The sequence below is a fragment of the Ornithorhynchus anatinus genome, chromosome X3 (genome assembly GCF_004115215.2).
Source record: "Ornithorhynchus anatinus isolate Pmale09 chromosome X3, mOrnAna1.pri.v4, whole genome shotgun sequence".
NCBI classification, from domain to species: Eukaryota; Metazoa; Chordata; class Mammalia; order Monotremata; family Ornithorhynchidae; genus Ornithorhynchus; species Ornithorhynchus anatinus.
In genome coordinates this window covers 17,472,456-17,489,978 of record NC_041751.1, presented here as the reverse complement: position 1 = coordinate 17,489,978, position 17,523 = coordinate 17,472,456, and the positions used below count along the sequence as shown (strand labels likewise).

General features: G+C 43.5%; 1 protein-coding gene across 1 annotated transcript in view; it reads right to left on the bottom strand.

The window, feature by feature from the left end:
- The window catches only part of MYLK4 (myosin light chain kinase family member 4), a 64,769-nt gene that overhangs the window by 40,211 nt on the left and 7,035 nt on the right, over positions 1-17,523 (bottom strand). The window contains exons 2-3 of the mRNA XM_001510029.4: positions 7,580-7,587; positions 2,119-2,171 (exon numbers count right to left, since the gene is read on the bottom strand). Of these exons, the coding sequence (XP_001510079.4) occupies positions 2,119-2,171; positions 7,580-7,587 (61 nt within the window). The remainder of the gene's footprint in view (positions 1-2,118; positions 2,172-7,579; positions 7,588-17,523) is intronic.

Genomic DNA, 17,523 nt, shown 5'->3' with positions numbered 1-17,523 from the left:
GTGGGTGGGAGAGTGTTGCTGTTCCCCTAGTTCCCGGTATTTCCTCAGAACTGTTGTTGAAGGCATGGAGCAGGAAATGAACAGCTGGCTCCAAAACAGATTTCCATTTTATATGCTGGAACGAGCCACTTCACTCTGCTGTCCCCCCTATGCCCTTGTCACCCCAGTGATCTTCTCCCCTCCCGGAACGCCATGATAAATGTTTGGTCTGTTGCTCCAGCTAGCTCAACTACGCAGAGGTTCCATGCAAACTCACGGTTCCCGAGGTCATAACGAGCCAGTGGAATGAAGCATGGAGACAAAAAAAAAAGATATCCCAGGAGGTAAAGTCATATCTTCATTATACATTTAGTAAATTTGAGAAGTGAAATACGAGGAGACGTGATCTCCTTGAGGGAATGAAAACTTCATGTGAACTATAAAACTTCAAATAAATTTGCATTAAGTCGAGCTTTTGTGGGAGAAGTAGGGGTTCAGTTTATGGGAGCGAACATTTAGTCAAAGAATCAGGGCCATTAGTTCCACATAACTTAATTGAAGAATATACACATGAAGTCAGAGACACATTATCAGGGTCCAGGATAGGTCTGAGTTGTAAATCGATCGTGTTATGGCTGCTGTGTAGCCCTGACTTGCTCTTGTTCTTTCTTCGCTCCCAGCCCCACAGCACTTATGTACATATCTATAATTTATTTATTTGCATTGATGTTTCTCTCTCCCCTCAAGACTGTAAGCTCGTTGTGGGCAGGGAATGTGTCTGTTTTATTGTTGTATTGAACTTTCTCAAGCGCTTAGTACAGTGCTCTGCTCACAGTAAGTGCTCAATAAATATGATTGAATGAATGAATGTGGGTGTAGAAGCACTCTGATAGGAGAGAAGTGAAATGAACAGGGATTCGTTATGACCTCTTCCCTCCTTCCGGCATGTGTGTAGCACCAACTTAAGTTGATTATCTTGTATCTACCCCAGCCCTTAGTACAGTGCTCGGCACATAATAATCGATCATATTAAGCACTTAAGAGAGTCCAGTATAACAATATAACAGACACATTCCCTGCCCACAGCGATCTTATAGTCTAGACTGGGAGTAAGCGCTAAACAAATAGCACAGAAAAGAAAAAAAAAACTTAAGCGCAGACAAAGCACTGCTCACTGACAACTCAAACCTGTCCTACACCCTGGAAATGTGGCCTCCACTCAGGAGTACTTTAAGCGGGATCTGAGATCAAAACTAGTGATAATTGGAGTATTTGTTTAAGTGCTTACAATTTGCCGAACACTCTCGCTGAGGTAGAGAGATTATAATTAGGCTGAGATACAGGCCTTGTTCCACAAGGGACTCACAGTCTAACGAAGGAGGGAGAACAGCACTTAGTACAGTGCCTGGCACATAGTAAGTGCTTAACAAATACCATAAAAGAAACTTGAGAAGGCAGAGTCAGCACAGAGAAGAAAAGAAAAAGCAAAACCTGGGAGGGACACACTGAGGAAACTCCAGCTAAACCTGACTGTGACCTGAGGTGTTGAATCCATCAGCGTGTACTGATGATTCATCCGAGTTCAGCTCAGAGCCTGCCAAGATTTCAACAAAGGGCCCCTATGTCAAGTAGTCTTTAAAGAGGCAAACAGACATAGGTAGCCATTCTCAACACAAGTGGTTTTGTTTCTCCAGATTTTTATGAAGTGTTTATTCATCTAATGACCTTTAAGGGACAACGGTTGTGACTCTTCCTTCAGTAACATTTAAATATGCTTTTCCCCTTAACAGCAGCTTCCCTTGGATACAGCTTTTGTATTTGGCTTCCAAATAATATACTGCATGTGTCACATACTATTTAGCACAATTCAAAAACGTGTGTTTGTGTGTGTGTGCAGTGTGGCCTAGTGGAAAGCACCCGGGACCTGAGAATCAGGGGACCTGGATGACCTTGGGCAAGTTAATAATAATGTTGGTATTTGTTAAGCGCTTACTATGTGCAGAGCACTGTTCTAAGCGCTGGGGTAGACACAGGGGAATCAGGTTGTCCCACGTGGGGCTCACAGTCTTAATCCCCATTTTCCAGAGGTAACTGAGGCAGAGAGAAGTGAAGTGACTTGCCCACAGTCACACAGCCGACAAGCGGCAGATCTGGGATTCGAACTCATGACCCCTGACTCCAAAGCCCGTGTTCTTTCCACTGAGCCATGCTGCTTCTCTACTTCTCTGTGCTTCAGATTCCTCATCCGTATGTGATTATTTTTAAATTACATATCATAAATGATTTACTTATTTAAATGTCTGTCCTCCCCTCTAGATGGTAAGCTCATTGTGGGCAGGAACATGTCCGCTAACCCTCATATTGTGTTCTCCCAATGCTTTGTACAGTGTTCTGCCCGTAGTAAGTGCTCAAAAAATACAATTGATAGATTGATCTGTAAAATCGGGAGTCAATATTTGCTTTCCCCCTCAGACTGTGAGCCCCATGTGGGTCAGGGGCTGTGTCCAACTTGATTGACTTGGATCAATCCCAGCACTCACTACAGTGCTTGGCACATAGTAAAGCACCCAACAAATATCAGATTTATTATTATTACACACACACACACACACAAACACACCATGCATTTGCCTCCTGAAAGTTTTTCCGTATTAAGTGTTTGTTCAATGGACTCCATACAAAGCTGGATATGATCTGGTGCCTCAGTCCTCTGCAGGCCAGTAGGGCATATCAACAGGACAGCCTATCCCAGAGGCAGGTATGCAAAGGCCAGGTACTGCTGTTGCCATAAGCTAATTAATCAAGCGACAGTATTTATTGAGTGCTCACTCTTTGCAGAGCACTGTACTTTGGAAGCAGGCCAACAATGATAAGTGGGGCCCCCTAAAGGATTCCACTAAGCATGTTTTAGGGGGTGGGTGGACAGAAAGAGAGCAGCATGGCCTAGTGAATAGAGCACGGACTTGGGAGGCAGAAGGACCTGGGTTGTAATCCAACTCAGCCACTTGCTTGTTGTGTGACCTTGGGCAAGGCACTTCACTTCTCTGGGCCTCAGTTCCCTCATCTATGCATTTGTAGGACAAATTTCAACCTGAATTTTGACTATCATCATCATTGGTCTCTATTGAGTGCATACTGCATGAAGAGCCCTGTATTAAGTGCTTGGGAGAGCACAGTACAGCAGTTGGAGTTGATAGATATGGTCCCTGCCAACAGTAAACTGATCCAATAATCTGTATCCTAATTATCCTAATCTGAATTACATGTATTCACTGCAGTTCTTTGCTTCTCATTTGATACATTCGCACAACCTTTTCTTATCCTGAGCTGTCCAATTACTGGCCGCCCAATTCCTTTAGCCAGTGCATTCAAAATGCCTTAACTGAGGGACAATCCATAATTAAGAGTTTTTGCCACTCTTCATTGGTCTTTAAACCATTCTGTACAAACCATGCAAACCATGTCTTTGCAGTTACAGATTTTTTAAAAATGCTTTTAATAGAAAACATTCCTTTCCTTTCCTTAAGACCCAGCAAAACATCACTGGATTCCTGTACTTAGAGATCTTCACAGAAGTTGTTTTACTCTTTTTCCCTACAGTGTTTGACCTGGGTGGGAAGTGTTATTCCATTTCAGGGCTGGGGACCCTGAAGCACAAGGAGGTTAAGTGACTTATGCAAGGTCACATGCAGGTCAGAGGCGGGGATGGCATTAGGACTTGGATATTGCGACTCCCAGCAATGTCCTCTTCCTCTACCCACTGCCCCATAGTTTAGCGGCCAATTAAGCTAAACAAAGCAAGTAAGATCTTGACCATTTAACAGGTAATAAGCTCTTAGCCCTGTCCTTAGATCATTCACTTGCTGAATTTAAAAAAGCTGAATTTGTCCCCTCTGAAAACTATAAAGTGATAAATTATCCATTAGCTGCGCAAAACTCTATTTCCAGGAAGCAGATTTAAAGGAAAATTCTTGCCGTCTTGAGGCTAAAACCAGGAGGTGTCATAACTTTGAAACTGAGACATGAAAGAAGCACTGTGTCCAGGTGCGCTAGAGGCTGTACCTCATTTCATCGGCTAAGAGAGCCTGGTTAAAATCCTTGGTTGTGGTCCAAAAATATCCTGGCAGTTAGCGTCCTACATTAAAATTTATAAACCTCGAAAGGCCTTTTCCTTCAAAAAAGTTAATTCAGGATGGATAGTCTGAAGAAAGACTTAAAAGGGACAGTCATCAGAAGCGGTTATATGGAAAACTAGATGTAAGTACTGCCTTTCACTCCACCAGCACAAACTAAAAATACTAGGTTGGTGACTTCAGCTGGGGAGGAAACTGCACCCAGTCGAGTTCAGTTGTTAAGACGCCCCCAAAAGAAGGCTTGAAATAGCCAGGATTAACATTCAGGGATGGCAATCTGATGAGGAGCTTATTAGCAAGAAATTCATCAGCGGGGGTTGCCAGAGCATTGCAAACCTTCCTCTGGTCACTTATGAGCCTGCAGAGGCCAGAGGAACCAGTTTAAGGCATGACAACTTCCAGTCTCATCTTGGGGTTGCTCTCTGGGTTTCATGGACCTTTGGCCTCTTTCCACCAGCATCCTTTCCCCCTGCGTGGAGGAGGTCAGGGTGAAGACCATCTAAGTTGTCGGACACAAGGTTTCCCTAAGATTCCAGGGCACCAAAGGACGTTGGTATTTCTGGTGACAAGCTCCTAAATTGCTTTAAGTAGCTACTTATGCTTAAGCACGGTGTAGTTAATTGAGCTCAGGCCTGAGAATCAGAAGGTCATGGGTTCTAATCCCAGCTCTGCCATTTGTTAGCTGTGTGACCTTGGGCAAATCACTGCACTTCTCTGGGCCTCAGATACCTTGTCTGTAAAATGGGGATTGAGGCTGTGATCCTCATGTGTGACAGGGATTGTGTCCAACGTGATTAGCTTGTATCCACCCCAGTGCTTAGTACAGTCCTGGCTCATAGTAAATACTTAACAAATACCATTATTATTATTATTATCATTATTATTAAGTAGCTGTGGGGAGTTAGCCTGGGTCAAAAAAAAAATGAGAAGCAGCGTGGCCTAGTGGAAAGAGCCCTGGCTTGAGAGTCAGAGGACCTGGCTTCTAATCCTGGCTCTGCCAACTGCTTGCTGTGTGACTTGGGGTAAGTCACTTCACTTCTCTGTGCCTCAGTTTCCTCATTTTTAAAAGAGTGCTCAACCTGTTCTCCCTTCCCTGTAGACTATGAGCCCAATGGGGGACAAGGATTGTGTCCAACCTGATTATCTTGTATCTACCCATCATCTGCTTAGTATAGTTCTTGGCACATAGAGAAGCATCATGGTCTAGTGGAAAGAGCACATACCTAGGAGGCAGAGGACCTGGGTTCTAATCCCTACTCCACCACTTACCTGCTGTGTGACCTTGGGCAAATCACTTAACTTCTCTGTGCCTCAGTTCCCTCATCTGCAAGATAGGGATTCAATGCCTGTTCTCCCTCCTACTTAGACTGCGCGCCTCATATGGGACCTGGTGATCTTGTACCTACCTCAGTACTTAGTACAGTGCTTGGCACATAATGAGCACTTAACAAATAGCACAGATATTAGTAATTTAAGTCAATCACCAGATGGAGCCCAAATAGGCCAACTGTCCTATTATTGGTTCATATAAGGGATCCAATTTACTACTATAAACTAAACCCTTGTGCCGTTTTTGTTATGGGCAGGGAAGGGGAAGTAAGAGTAAGGAGAGAAAGCATTTGATGAGGATTCAAGGTGGCCTAGGGGAAAAAGCAAGGGACTGGGAGTCAGGAGACCTGGGTTTTAACCCCAGCTTGCCAGCTGCGTGACCTTGGGCGAGTCACTAAAAGCCTTAATTTCCCCATGTGTTAAATGGGGTTTCAATATCTGCTTTCCCTTCTCCTGAGACTGTGAGCTCCATGTCGTAAGCACCTATCAAATGCTATTATCATTATTATTATTATTATTATTTAGGTAGATGCAATATTCATATGGTAAGCACATTTATTATTATTATTATTATTATATGTAGGTAGGTGCTAAATCATTTGGTAGGTGCTTATCAAATATTATTATTGTTGCTATTCTTGTTCTTATTATTACACTATTATTGTTTAGGTACATGCAACATCCGTGTTCAAACTCACCCACAGAAATTGTACCTTCTCTCATCTCATTTATTCATTCTTTCAATATTTATTGAGCACTTACTGTTTGTGGAGCACTGTACTAAGTGCTTGGGCAAGTACGATAGAAAAATAAACAGACCCATTTCCTGCCCACAATGAGCTTACAGGCTAAAGGATAGTTCTAGGGTAGGATAGATAGTTTCCCTCCTCTCTCTCTGGCTGCTAATCTCACATTTGCCTTTTCACTAAAACACCACCTGTTGCTCTGTTGACAATTCTAGCCTTCGGGATTTCCTCGATGCTGGGGTCTCTGTCAGTGTCTCTTCATGGGGGTCCATCATTTCCTAAAAGGGCATGTAACCTGATGTCTGCATGACACACCACAGAGATTTCGCCTGTGAACTTTTCAGGGAGTCCAGGACTTGCCTATCACTGCATGACCTGCCAAGAAGATGACTGTTCCACCCTGGTTTAGCAAACTGGCTGGTGTGCAAGCTCTGAATTTTGTCTGTCTGGGAAATCTAAGAGACCAACCCATTAGCATGCAAATTTAACCAATCACAGAAAGTGTTTCCAATTTTCCAGAAAGGGCAAGGCACCATTCTCAAGGGATAATCTGAAAGACAGTCCTGGGACGGATAAAAGGCACTTGACTGAGAGGTCATGAATAGTGTATTAAATTTCATTCAGAACTTATAGGGACCTTCATTACTTGGTTCTTGGTGTCAGTAAACAGGTATTTCATTTGGGGTGTCTTTAGACTCTCAACAATGGCTAGAATCTATTGGCAACTATATCACAGGGTTGTTTCTTTTCTTTGTCTATAACCCCACTTGTCTGGAATAGAATAGGGACAAAGTCAAAGTCATTTCATCGATTGTCGTAAACAAGGCCCTTCAAAAACTGTTAAAAGATCTAAGGTCCCCTTTCTTTTGTTCTCTTATGCAAAGAAAGAAAATGAGGGAGAATATGTCTTACTTTTCAATTATTAATCATGGGAAAATCTCAAAATATGCCAACATTTGATTGTAATAATTGCTTGGGGACTTTTCTCATTTTTCCATTACTTGAAAAAAATATAACAAAATCAACTTTTCATTTTGGATGAGGGAGAGTCAAGGGAGTTGAGCTGAAATTGGAGAGCTTTAAGGGCACAGAAGAGAAGGAGGGAAGAGTAGAGGGGAGAAGGCGGTGGAGTTGGGAGTCATAGGTGAAAGGAAAAGAATGAGGGAAAGAAAGAGAGGGAAGTAATAATAATGGTATTTGTTAAGCTCGTGCTAAGCATTGTACTAAGTGCTGAGAGATAAAAGATAATTAGGTCAGACATAGTCCCTATCCAACATAGAGCTCACAGTCTAAGAAGGAGGTCTATAATTCCCCTTTTACAGATGAGGAAATTGAACCACAGAGAAGTGACAGGGCCTGGCAGAGCTGGGAATAGAACCCAGGTATCGTTACTTCCAGACCTCTGCTCTTTCCACTAGGCCACACTGCTTCAGGGCAAGCAGCTGTAGCTGGCCTATCCCAGCCTCCTGGAGCCTGAAAGGGCTAGCGATGTAGCCCTCTGCTGAGGGGCAATCGCTCTCTGGGTGGCCCAGCCCTTATGAATTTGGAATTGCATTCCACATTTTAAAGGAATCACACCTCCATTTGGAAGGCATGGAAATCTGTGTCACGTTATGTGTTTAACGTATGTGGAACATTCAGTGCATTCAATAATATTCAAAATTCTCCTCAACACAGGTTCTACTATTGATGATGCTCAAAACGGAGCCTGCCTGCCAGGAACAAGCCAGGAACTTTGGATGTGCCACCTGGGGAAGGGAAACAGAGTCTAGCATGAGTGGTTTGCCCAACCCCACCCTCACTTTCTCATCCATGCCAGCTGTGTTCCCACTGGGGCAGGGAGAGCAGGTGGGCAGAGGACTACTGAAGATGAGGGCCTGCAAAATGTGGAAATCTGCCAACATTCGAAGACATGACACTTGTCCCAAATCAATCAATTGTATCTGTTGAGCACTTACTGTGTGCAGAGTACTAAGTCCTCAGGGCTTGGGAGAGTGTGATATAACAGAGTTGGTAGACACATTCCCTGCCCACAACGAGCTTGCAAACTAGAGGGGGATATCAAAGAAGACACTGCAACAACTAGAGCCATTGAAAGTGGCATTCTCACTGGGATTTATCAGCATGGAAGGAAGACCTTGCTTAAACCACTGATGTTTTTCCTCTGCATGTGGAATACGGGGGGAGATGCCAAAGGATCTAAAAGGATCTATTATCACCAACACCCTCAAGAAAATATCATATTATGGCAATTATTGAGGCATCTCGTCACTCACCTTTACCACTGAGATCCTACCCAGATATTCCTAAATCAATCAATCAGTGGTATTTATTGAACACCTATTATGTGCAGAGCAGTGTACTAACCACTTGGGAGACTACAGTGCGACAGAATTAGCAAAAGTGTTCCTTGTCCATAGCGAGCTTACAGACTAGAGGGGAGAGACAGACATCAATATGAATAAATAAGTAATTCATAATGTATAATTTAAAGATATGTACATAAGTTCTGTGGGGTTGGATGTGGGGTGAATATCAGATGTTCAAAGGTCAGATCCAAGTGCTTAGAGGACAGAGAAGTGAAAGGGTGCCGGGGAAAAGACGGCTTAATTGGGGAAGTTCTCTTGGAGGAGATGTGACCTTAATAATGCTTTGAAGGGGGAAAGAGTGGTGATCTGGCATATATGGACAGGGTGGAAGCTCCGGGCTAGGGGCAGACCAGGGCACAGTGAGTAAGCTGGTGCTAGAGGAGCCAATTGTGAGGACTAGGTTGTAGTATAAGATCAGTGAGGTGAAGTAGGATGGAGCAAGCTGATTGAGTGCTTTAAAGCCGATGGTTAAGAGTTTCTGCTTGATATGGAAGTGGATGGGCAGATATTGGAGGTTCTTGAAGAATGGGGAGACATGGACTGAATGTTTTTGTCAAAAAATGATCCATGCAGGATATTGAAGGATGGAATGGAGTAGGGAGAGACAGGAGACCAGGAGGTCAGTGAGGAGACAGATGAAGTAGTCAAGGTGGTATAGGATAAGTGCTTGGATCAGCATGGTAACAGTTTAGATGGAGAAAGAAGAGCAAATTTTAGCAGTGTTGTAAAAGTAGAACCAATGGGATTTTGTGACAGATTGAATGTGTGGGTGGAATGAAAGATATGAGTCAAGGATGATACCAAGGTTACGGGCTTGTGAGATAAGGAGGATAGAGGTATTGCCCAAGCATCTTCACCTCCTGAAGAATTCATTGACCATCACTCCCAGGATTACAATATGGCTTCAGTTCAGGGCATAGTACAAAAGGCATGGCTTTTTGCCACCTGTCAGATACAAAAAAATGCAGGGAGCAGTAATGAGACCTCGATGTGGGTTTCACAGCCCAGACAGGAGCATCTGATACTCTCAGTAGATCAGGACTCTAAAATTAGCTTAGGAGATTTGGCTACCCAGTAAAATTCATTAAAGTTCTGAGATTGCTTCATGATGGAATGGCCGGCCAGGGAAGAGCTGGGCGTGTCCTGTTCGATCCACTTCCCATCACCCACCTCAAGTGCCGGAGGAATATCTATTCCTTGTAAGAAGAGGGCCCTTCCTACCACTCCCAAAACTAAGATTGGGGCTTTTTAACCAATATCCATGGGTCCTTCAATTGGTGATGAGACAGAAAGCAGTGCTCAGCAGTATTCTGGGTGACCGAGGTGAATGCAGGGAAGTAGCGTAGCCTAATGGATAGAGTGCACATCTGGGAATCAGATGGATCTGGGTTCTAATCCCAGCTCTGCCACATGTCTCCTGGGTGACCTTGGGTAATTCACTTAAATTCTCTGTGATTCAGCTACCTCCTCTGTAAAATGTGAATTCAGACCTTGAGCCCCACGTGGGACATAGACGGGTCCAACCTGATTAGTTTGTAACTACCCAACACAAAATACGGACAACTTGCGAACATTAAAAGACATGGCACTTGTCCCAAATCAATCGGATTTACTGAGTGCTTACTGTGTGCAGGGCACCGTACTAAGCACTTGGGAGAGTACTATATAACAGAGTTGGTAAACATAGTCCCTTCCCAAAGTGAGCTTATAGTCTAGAGTGGGAGACAGACATTAAAATAAATAAAATTATGGATATGTACAAAAGTACTGTGGGGCTGAGAGAGGGGTGAATAAAAGGTGTGTAAATGTGATGCAAAAATGAGTGGGAGAAGAGGAAATGAGGGCCTAATCGGGAAAGACTCCAGACCAAACCAAAGGTCTGTAGAGCTGGACGCCTGTCCAACCTTCTCTACGGCTCTGAGAACTGGACTCCCCTCAGACACCGCGTCCAACTCCTTACATAATTCCATCAACATCACTAATGGGCTACACTTAACATCAGATAACAAGACAGGATCACAAACAAACAGTTCTAGAGGAAGTCGGTTTCCTAGCATTGAAGCTCTGCTCATCTTGACCCAGCTATCCTGGGTGGAACATGTGAGGAGAATGAGTAGTGTGATAACCAGAGCAGCTGAGCTCAGTGGCATCATCTCTGCACATGGTAACTGCTCAATATATACCATTAATTGACTGAATGTGATGGAGCGCGTGTGAAACGGATGAATGATTGTAATAACCCTCCCCCAATGTAGGCCGTGCCTTTGCAATTCTCTCTGGCCACTTGTCTGCTGAGTGACCTTGGGTAGATCACTTCACTTCTCTGTGCCTCAGCTACCTCATCTGTAAAATAGGGATCGAGACTGTGAGCCCCAAGTGGGCCACGGATTGAGTCCAACCTGATGATTTTGTATCTACCCCAGTGCTTTGTACAGTGCCTCGCACATAGTAAGTGCTTATCAAATACCATAATTGATTGAGCAGCATGGTGTAGTGGATAGAGCATAGGCCTGGAAGTCAGAAGGTCATGGGTTCTAATTCCCACTCTGCCACTTTTCTGCTGTGTGACCTTGGGCAAGTCACTTTACTTCTCTGTGCCTCAGTTACTTCACCTGGAAAATGGGGATTGAGATGTGAGCCCCACGTGGGACAGGGACTGCGTCTATCTCGATTTGCTTGTACCCATTCCAGCGCTTAGTACAGTGCCTGGCACATAGTAAACATTTAACAATTATCATTATTATTATTAGAATTATTTTAACATTTGAAGAATGAGTAAGTCATTTAAAAACCCCTGTCAGAACTCCCCACTCAAAATCAATGAATTTCATCAAACCGAGTATATCTCATCTCCCACAGCAAGCTGCACTTTCTGATTAGAAATAGTGAACTGGAAGTGTGAAACTAATCTGTATAAATAAAAGCATTTCTTCTACCTGTGCATCTTCAAGATCAGGATTCTGTCTTTGTCTTCCCTGGGCTAGCCCAGACCGGAACGTTTTCCAGAGGAAGGAGGAGGTTAAAATGAGCAAGCCACCAGCAATGCAAGCAACTTTCCCCTTAAATAAGAAATCCATGCTTTCGAATTGATCAGAGATGTAATTCCCCTTTCCAGTCTTCCTCGCCCCACCAACTTATTAGAAATATTTTTTTGGGTGCTCTCACTGCTCTGCTGCTGTGCTCAGCTCCTAAGCGTTACCTAACTGGAGTCCTTAGCCTGCTGGAATAGATGCTTCCAGTGCCAAATCAACAAATCCCTTTCCCCTTTAAGGGGAAAAAAATATACTATGACAGCCCTGTGACAGGTGTGAAACAGGTGCAGAGACCATAGATAGATGAGATGCCCTCAAAGGCAATTTATCCTGCCATAAATGCACTTGCAGGCATTCAAGGACTATTACGACCAATGTGAATTGGAAATTATTCAGTTGCCAGTTATATGTCAGTTCTCTTTTCCCTTCCCACAGATAGTTCACATTAAAGGACTGGGAGTTGGGGAATATATATATTTTTTTTAATTAGCAACCTTTTCTTTTCAATCCAAACTGCAGCCATGGTGTATCTGTCTCGGATGACTGCAAATAGCATGGTTTCACAACCAGTTTTCCTCAGGAAATGCCATCTCAGTCAGATTTGCAAACCTAATTTGAGAGAGTCAGACTTATCCCATCCTTATCCCTCATCCAACCCACCCTATCCTCTGAACCACTTCCTTTTAGCAAATAGCAAGTATGGCCTTCTTTGCCTCTGTGCTAGCTGGTCTTCTATGTTCCTGTTGGGTCTAATTTCTTCATCAGTGCAATCAGTCAGTGGTATTTATAGAGCGCTTACTGAATCTAGACAATAAGCTTGTAATGGACAGGGAATGGTTTTGCTAATTCCTTTGAAATGTACTCTCCCAAGTGCTTAATACAGTGCTGTGCACATAGTAAATGTTCAAAAAATACCCCTGATTGATTGGTTCATTACTGTGTGCAGACACTGTGCTGAGTGCTTGGAAGAGTATAACAAAATCTTTTCCCCTTACACCCCAAACCTGTGCTGCATTCCCCTCTAGACTATAAGCTCATTGTGGGCAGGGAATGTGTCTGTTTAATGTTATAATGTACTCTCCCAAGTGTTTAATACAGTACTCTACACACAGTAAGCATTCAATAAGTACGATTGAATGAATGAATGAGATACCAAAGCCTGGCAATGGGAGTTCTCCTGTCTATCAATCAATCAGTCAATCAGTTAGTGGTATTTATTGAGTGCTTACTGTGTGCAAAGCAAGAGGAGACCAAATTCCTATGGGAATATATATATCCAGGTAATGATAGTATATTAATGGTAATTACTGAGCATATCCATTGGTTATCATGCTCTTAAAGTGATCATAAGAGGACAGACTGAGCCCTGTTGGAGAGAGCATCTCTCTGAATGCTATAAATTCACGCCATGAGGATATTTTTACAGGCTGTTCACTTATTTCAACAATGAATAAATAGTAGCAAAATTGCTGTTTACATTTTAGAAAGTACATATGCATGTCACGGGCTGACCTAAAATTAAAAATAAATTTCCACTCGGTCCACTATAATTTAGGTGATTAAACGCCGAAGCTGCCATGGTTCATAGTGTTAAGCAAGAGAAAAAGTCTCCGAAAGGAAAGGAACATAGGCGAAGAATAAATCCTCTTGACTATAAGCTCGTTGTGGGAAGAGAACATGACTCCCAACTCTGCTGTACTCTCCCAAATGCTCTGCACTGAGTAAACTCTCCATAAAGCCCATTGATGATGATGATGAACAGAAAAAATGGCCTTATTGATGAGATTTATTTTTTTATGCCACACTGCTAGCCTGATTGTGACCCTAGGTCTGTCTACAAACCTGATAACCTTTGAGTGGCTGGAAAGATCTTCTACCCACTGCCAGTCTCCACCTGTGGCCATGGCATTTGCTGGTCAGGGGATTTAAACCGGCCCTTTGTCCCCCGGCCTTCATAGAAAGGGGAAGAGGAACGTGCCAGGGATCGGAGACTTCCAACCCCATTCCTCTCTGAGAGGGAGAAGGAGAGAGAGGGAGAGTGAAATTTATCGCTGACATCTCTGGGCCCTTAGCCAGTTCAGTCTGGGCATAAGCCAAGATATATGGATGCACAATTTAGTCTATTACCTCTTTTCCCAAACAGCAGGAGGGAAAGCCTCCACAGCAGATCAAGTGGGCCAAAAAGAGTTCACAAATCTTAATAGCTCCCCAAAGGAAGCCCAAGGATTCCTCGATTTTTCCGGGACTAATGGGAATACCTTGTCTAAACTCCTTCACCCAGTTAGTAGAAATAAGATTAGTAGTAGTAATAGGAGTAATAGTAACAATAATAATGATCAGTTGATAAGTCAGTGGTATTTGTTGAGCACTTATGGAATGCAGAACATTGAACTAAGCACTTGAAAGGCCACAGTTGAGTAATTAAACAGAATCCCTGACCTATTTACTTACAATCTAACAGGGGAGGAAGACACTAAAATAAATTTGGTGAGTGCTTACTTTGTGTAAAGCCTTGTCTTAAGCAGCGGGGACAGACTGTATGCTTCCAGAGGGCAGGGATCGCAACTACCAATTCTACTGTATTGTAGTAGTTGTGTCTATTAAGTGCTTACTGTGTGCAGAACACTGTACTAAGCTCTGAGAAAGAGTTTATAGGTGGGAATTAGACGTGATCCCGGTCCCTTGAGGGGCTATTCTCCCAAGTGTTTAGGATGGAACTGGGCTTGTACCGGTCATACTGGCAGAAAAGGGAGAGGTCCCACATGCCAGACCCCAGTACAAGGGGAGTCAGAGTTTGCCCCAGGGTTTGTGACCTGTAATTTTAGCTCGCTTTCTCCAGCTCTGTCTGCATGGATGTTCGTGCAGTTATCTTCATTTGACAAAGAAAGGTTGTAAATTGCCCTTGAGTAATCCCCATCCAGGGAATATTGCTAGACCACACCACGTGTGATGTTTTTGGGTTGTTGTTTTTCCCACCGGCAAGCCAGTTAACAAGGACTGCCCATTCCAACCCCCACCATTGGAGCTCACCGGTCCTGGCCGGTCAGTCACCTGCAGACGTGAGGAGTAGGAGGAGGAAAGGAAAGAAAGGAAGAAGACAGAGAGGGTTTGCGGACAGAAATCCCAAAGTCAGGCTTTCCAGAGCAAGCTAACAAGCCCACTGAGTGGTGGTACGAGGAGCTCTGTAAAATGTGCCAGCCCTCATTGCTGAACAAGGAAATGGGCAGGGAAGTCAGGTTTTTGTTTTTTTTTTAGTGGCATTTGTTAAGCACTTACCATGTGTCAAACACTGTTCTAAACGCTGGGATAGGTATGAGGTAGGTCGGACACCGTCTCTGTCCCTCATGGGTTTCACAGTCTAAGTAGCAGGGAGAACCGGTATTTAATCCCCATTCTACAGTTGAGGAAACTGAGGGCACAGATAAGTTAAGACACTTTTTTATGCAATTTCTTAAGTGCTTACTATGTGCTGGGTACCGTTCTAAGCATGGGGTAGATACAAGTTAATCAGATTTGACTCAGTCCCTGTACCACATGGGATTCACAGTCTTAATCCCCATTTTGCAGATGAGGTAACTGAGGCCCAGAGAAGTGAAGTGACTTGCCAAAGGTCTCACAGCACGCAATTAGCAGATCTGGGGTTAGAATCCAGGTCCTCTGGCTCCCAGACCCACGCTCTTTCCACAAGGCCACACTGCTTCCCATCATCCCCTCAGAATCCTAACGGTGCAGGGGAGCCATCTGCCGTGGCCCTTTGCTTTGAAGTAAAACAGGCCTTATTTTTATCTTACCACATCCAATCTGAAGTAGTGGTAGGTTGTCTTTGTTAATAATAATAATAATAATAATTATGGCATTTGTTAAGCGCTTACTATGTGCCAAGCACTGTTCTAAGCACTGGGGTGGATATATAGTAATCAGGTTGTCCCACGTGGGGCTCACAATCTTAATCCCCATTTTACAGATGAGGTAACTGAGGCACAGAGAAGTGGCTTGCCTAAGGACCCACAGCAGACAAGTGGAGGAGTCGGGTTTAGAACTCACATCCTCTGACTCCCAAGCCCGAAGTCTTTCCACTAAATCACATAGCTTCTCTAATTCAGTGCTAATACCAATGTGAGGTTGGGAAGTAGAATGGAATAATGATGATAGTTGCTTTATGCCATGCTTTATGCTGACTATATGCCAAGCACTGGGGTAGATACACTAGAATCAGGTCAGACATCGTCTCTGTCCAACATGGAGCACGAAGAATAAGAATTTAATCCTTATTTTACAGATGAGGATCTAAAACATAGAGCTTCTGTGCAATGTCACACAGCCTGCAAGCGGCAGAGCCAGGAGTAGAACCCAGGTCTTCTGACTCAAAAAAATCAATCAATTAATCAAGGGTATTTATTGCACCCTTACTGTGTACAGAGCACTGTTCTAAGCACTTGGGAGAGTACAATACAAAAACAGTACGACAGTACAGTACGATAGAGTTGCTTGTCTGTATAAGAGACACCCAGGTCTGCGGTCTTTCTACTCTCATCAAAGTTTCCCACTCCTTGACTCTGACTCCCCTCTCACCCCTTCCTCACGTACAAAAAAATAAAAAATGAGAAGCAGTGTGGCCTAGTGGAGAGATCACAGGCCTGGGAGTCAGAGGTCCCATTTTGTAATCCCAGCTCTGCCACTTGTCCGTTGCTTGATTTAGGGCAAGTCACTTAACTTCTCTGTGCCTATCTTCAAAATGGGGATTAAGACTGTGAGCCACCATGTGGGACAGGGACTGTGACAAACCTATCTTGTATCTTCCACTGTGCCTAGTACAGTGCCTGGCACATAGTATGCGCTTAACAAACACCATTTAAAAATGAGAAAATCTTTTAGTTTAGAGTAGTAAAAGAACCGTACTTCTTTTACTAGCTAGAATTGTGACTGGTATGTCCGGTCAAGAGTCCAGAGCCTCTTAAGTATCCAGGAAAGAGAGAGAATGTAACCTTGAACCCAACGTGAATTGGCCTGTTAAAAGTCTTTAACGTTCCATTAATGATTGCTGTTTTCTTTGGGATTTAGCTAAAAGTGCTGGGGGTGCTACACTAGGTTTCTTATTTCCCTGAACTGGGGATCTTCAGTCCAAACCCACACTTCTGATGAATACCTCTTAATGTTTTTAACCAAAACACAAAGGTGGAATGGGGAAAATGGTTTTGATTTTTAACAGCTCATTACCAAAAACAGAGAGAGGCTCTATTTCTGCTTGATTATTTGAGAGAAACGCCAAGTGAGGTTTCGGGAATTTCAGTGTAAAAGGTGGTACGATAACTAATTTTAAACTTGGTAAATGTTCCTTGTGAAATCAAATTTCACTCCTTGTAGCACTCTCTCTTCAAAAAGTCCCGACCGACTCTCTCTTCAAAAAGTCCCGACCGACTCCCAGATCGGTGGCAATCCCCAGGCTAACGGTTGTCAAGAAGAGGATTAGGAAGGTTCATTTGCCCGAGGTTAATTTGGGAAGCAGCATGGCCTAGTGGAAAAAGAATGGGCCTAGGAGTCAGAGCCTGTGGATTCTAATCCTGGCCTTGCCACTTGTCTACTGTGTGACTTTAGGCAACTCACTTAACTACTCTGCACCTCAGTTTCTTCATCTATAAAATGAGGAATCAATACCTGCTCTCCCCACAACTTAAACCGTGAGCCCCATGTGGGACAGGGGCTGTGTCTGACCTGTTGAACTTTTATCTACCCCAGATCTTAGAACTGTCCTTGACACAGAGTAAGCTCTTAACAAATACCATGAATTATTATAAATATCAGGTCCTGCTACCATAGGCATAGGACAGGAGATGGCAAAGTGACAGCACAATTACCAACAGTTTGAATATGTTGAATATGAATACTGGAAAGTTGTGACTGTTGTTGAGAATGTCATGGATTGGGTGTCGAGGAA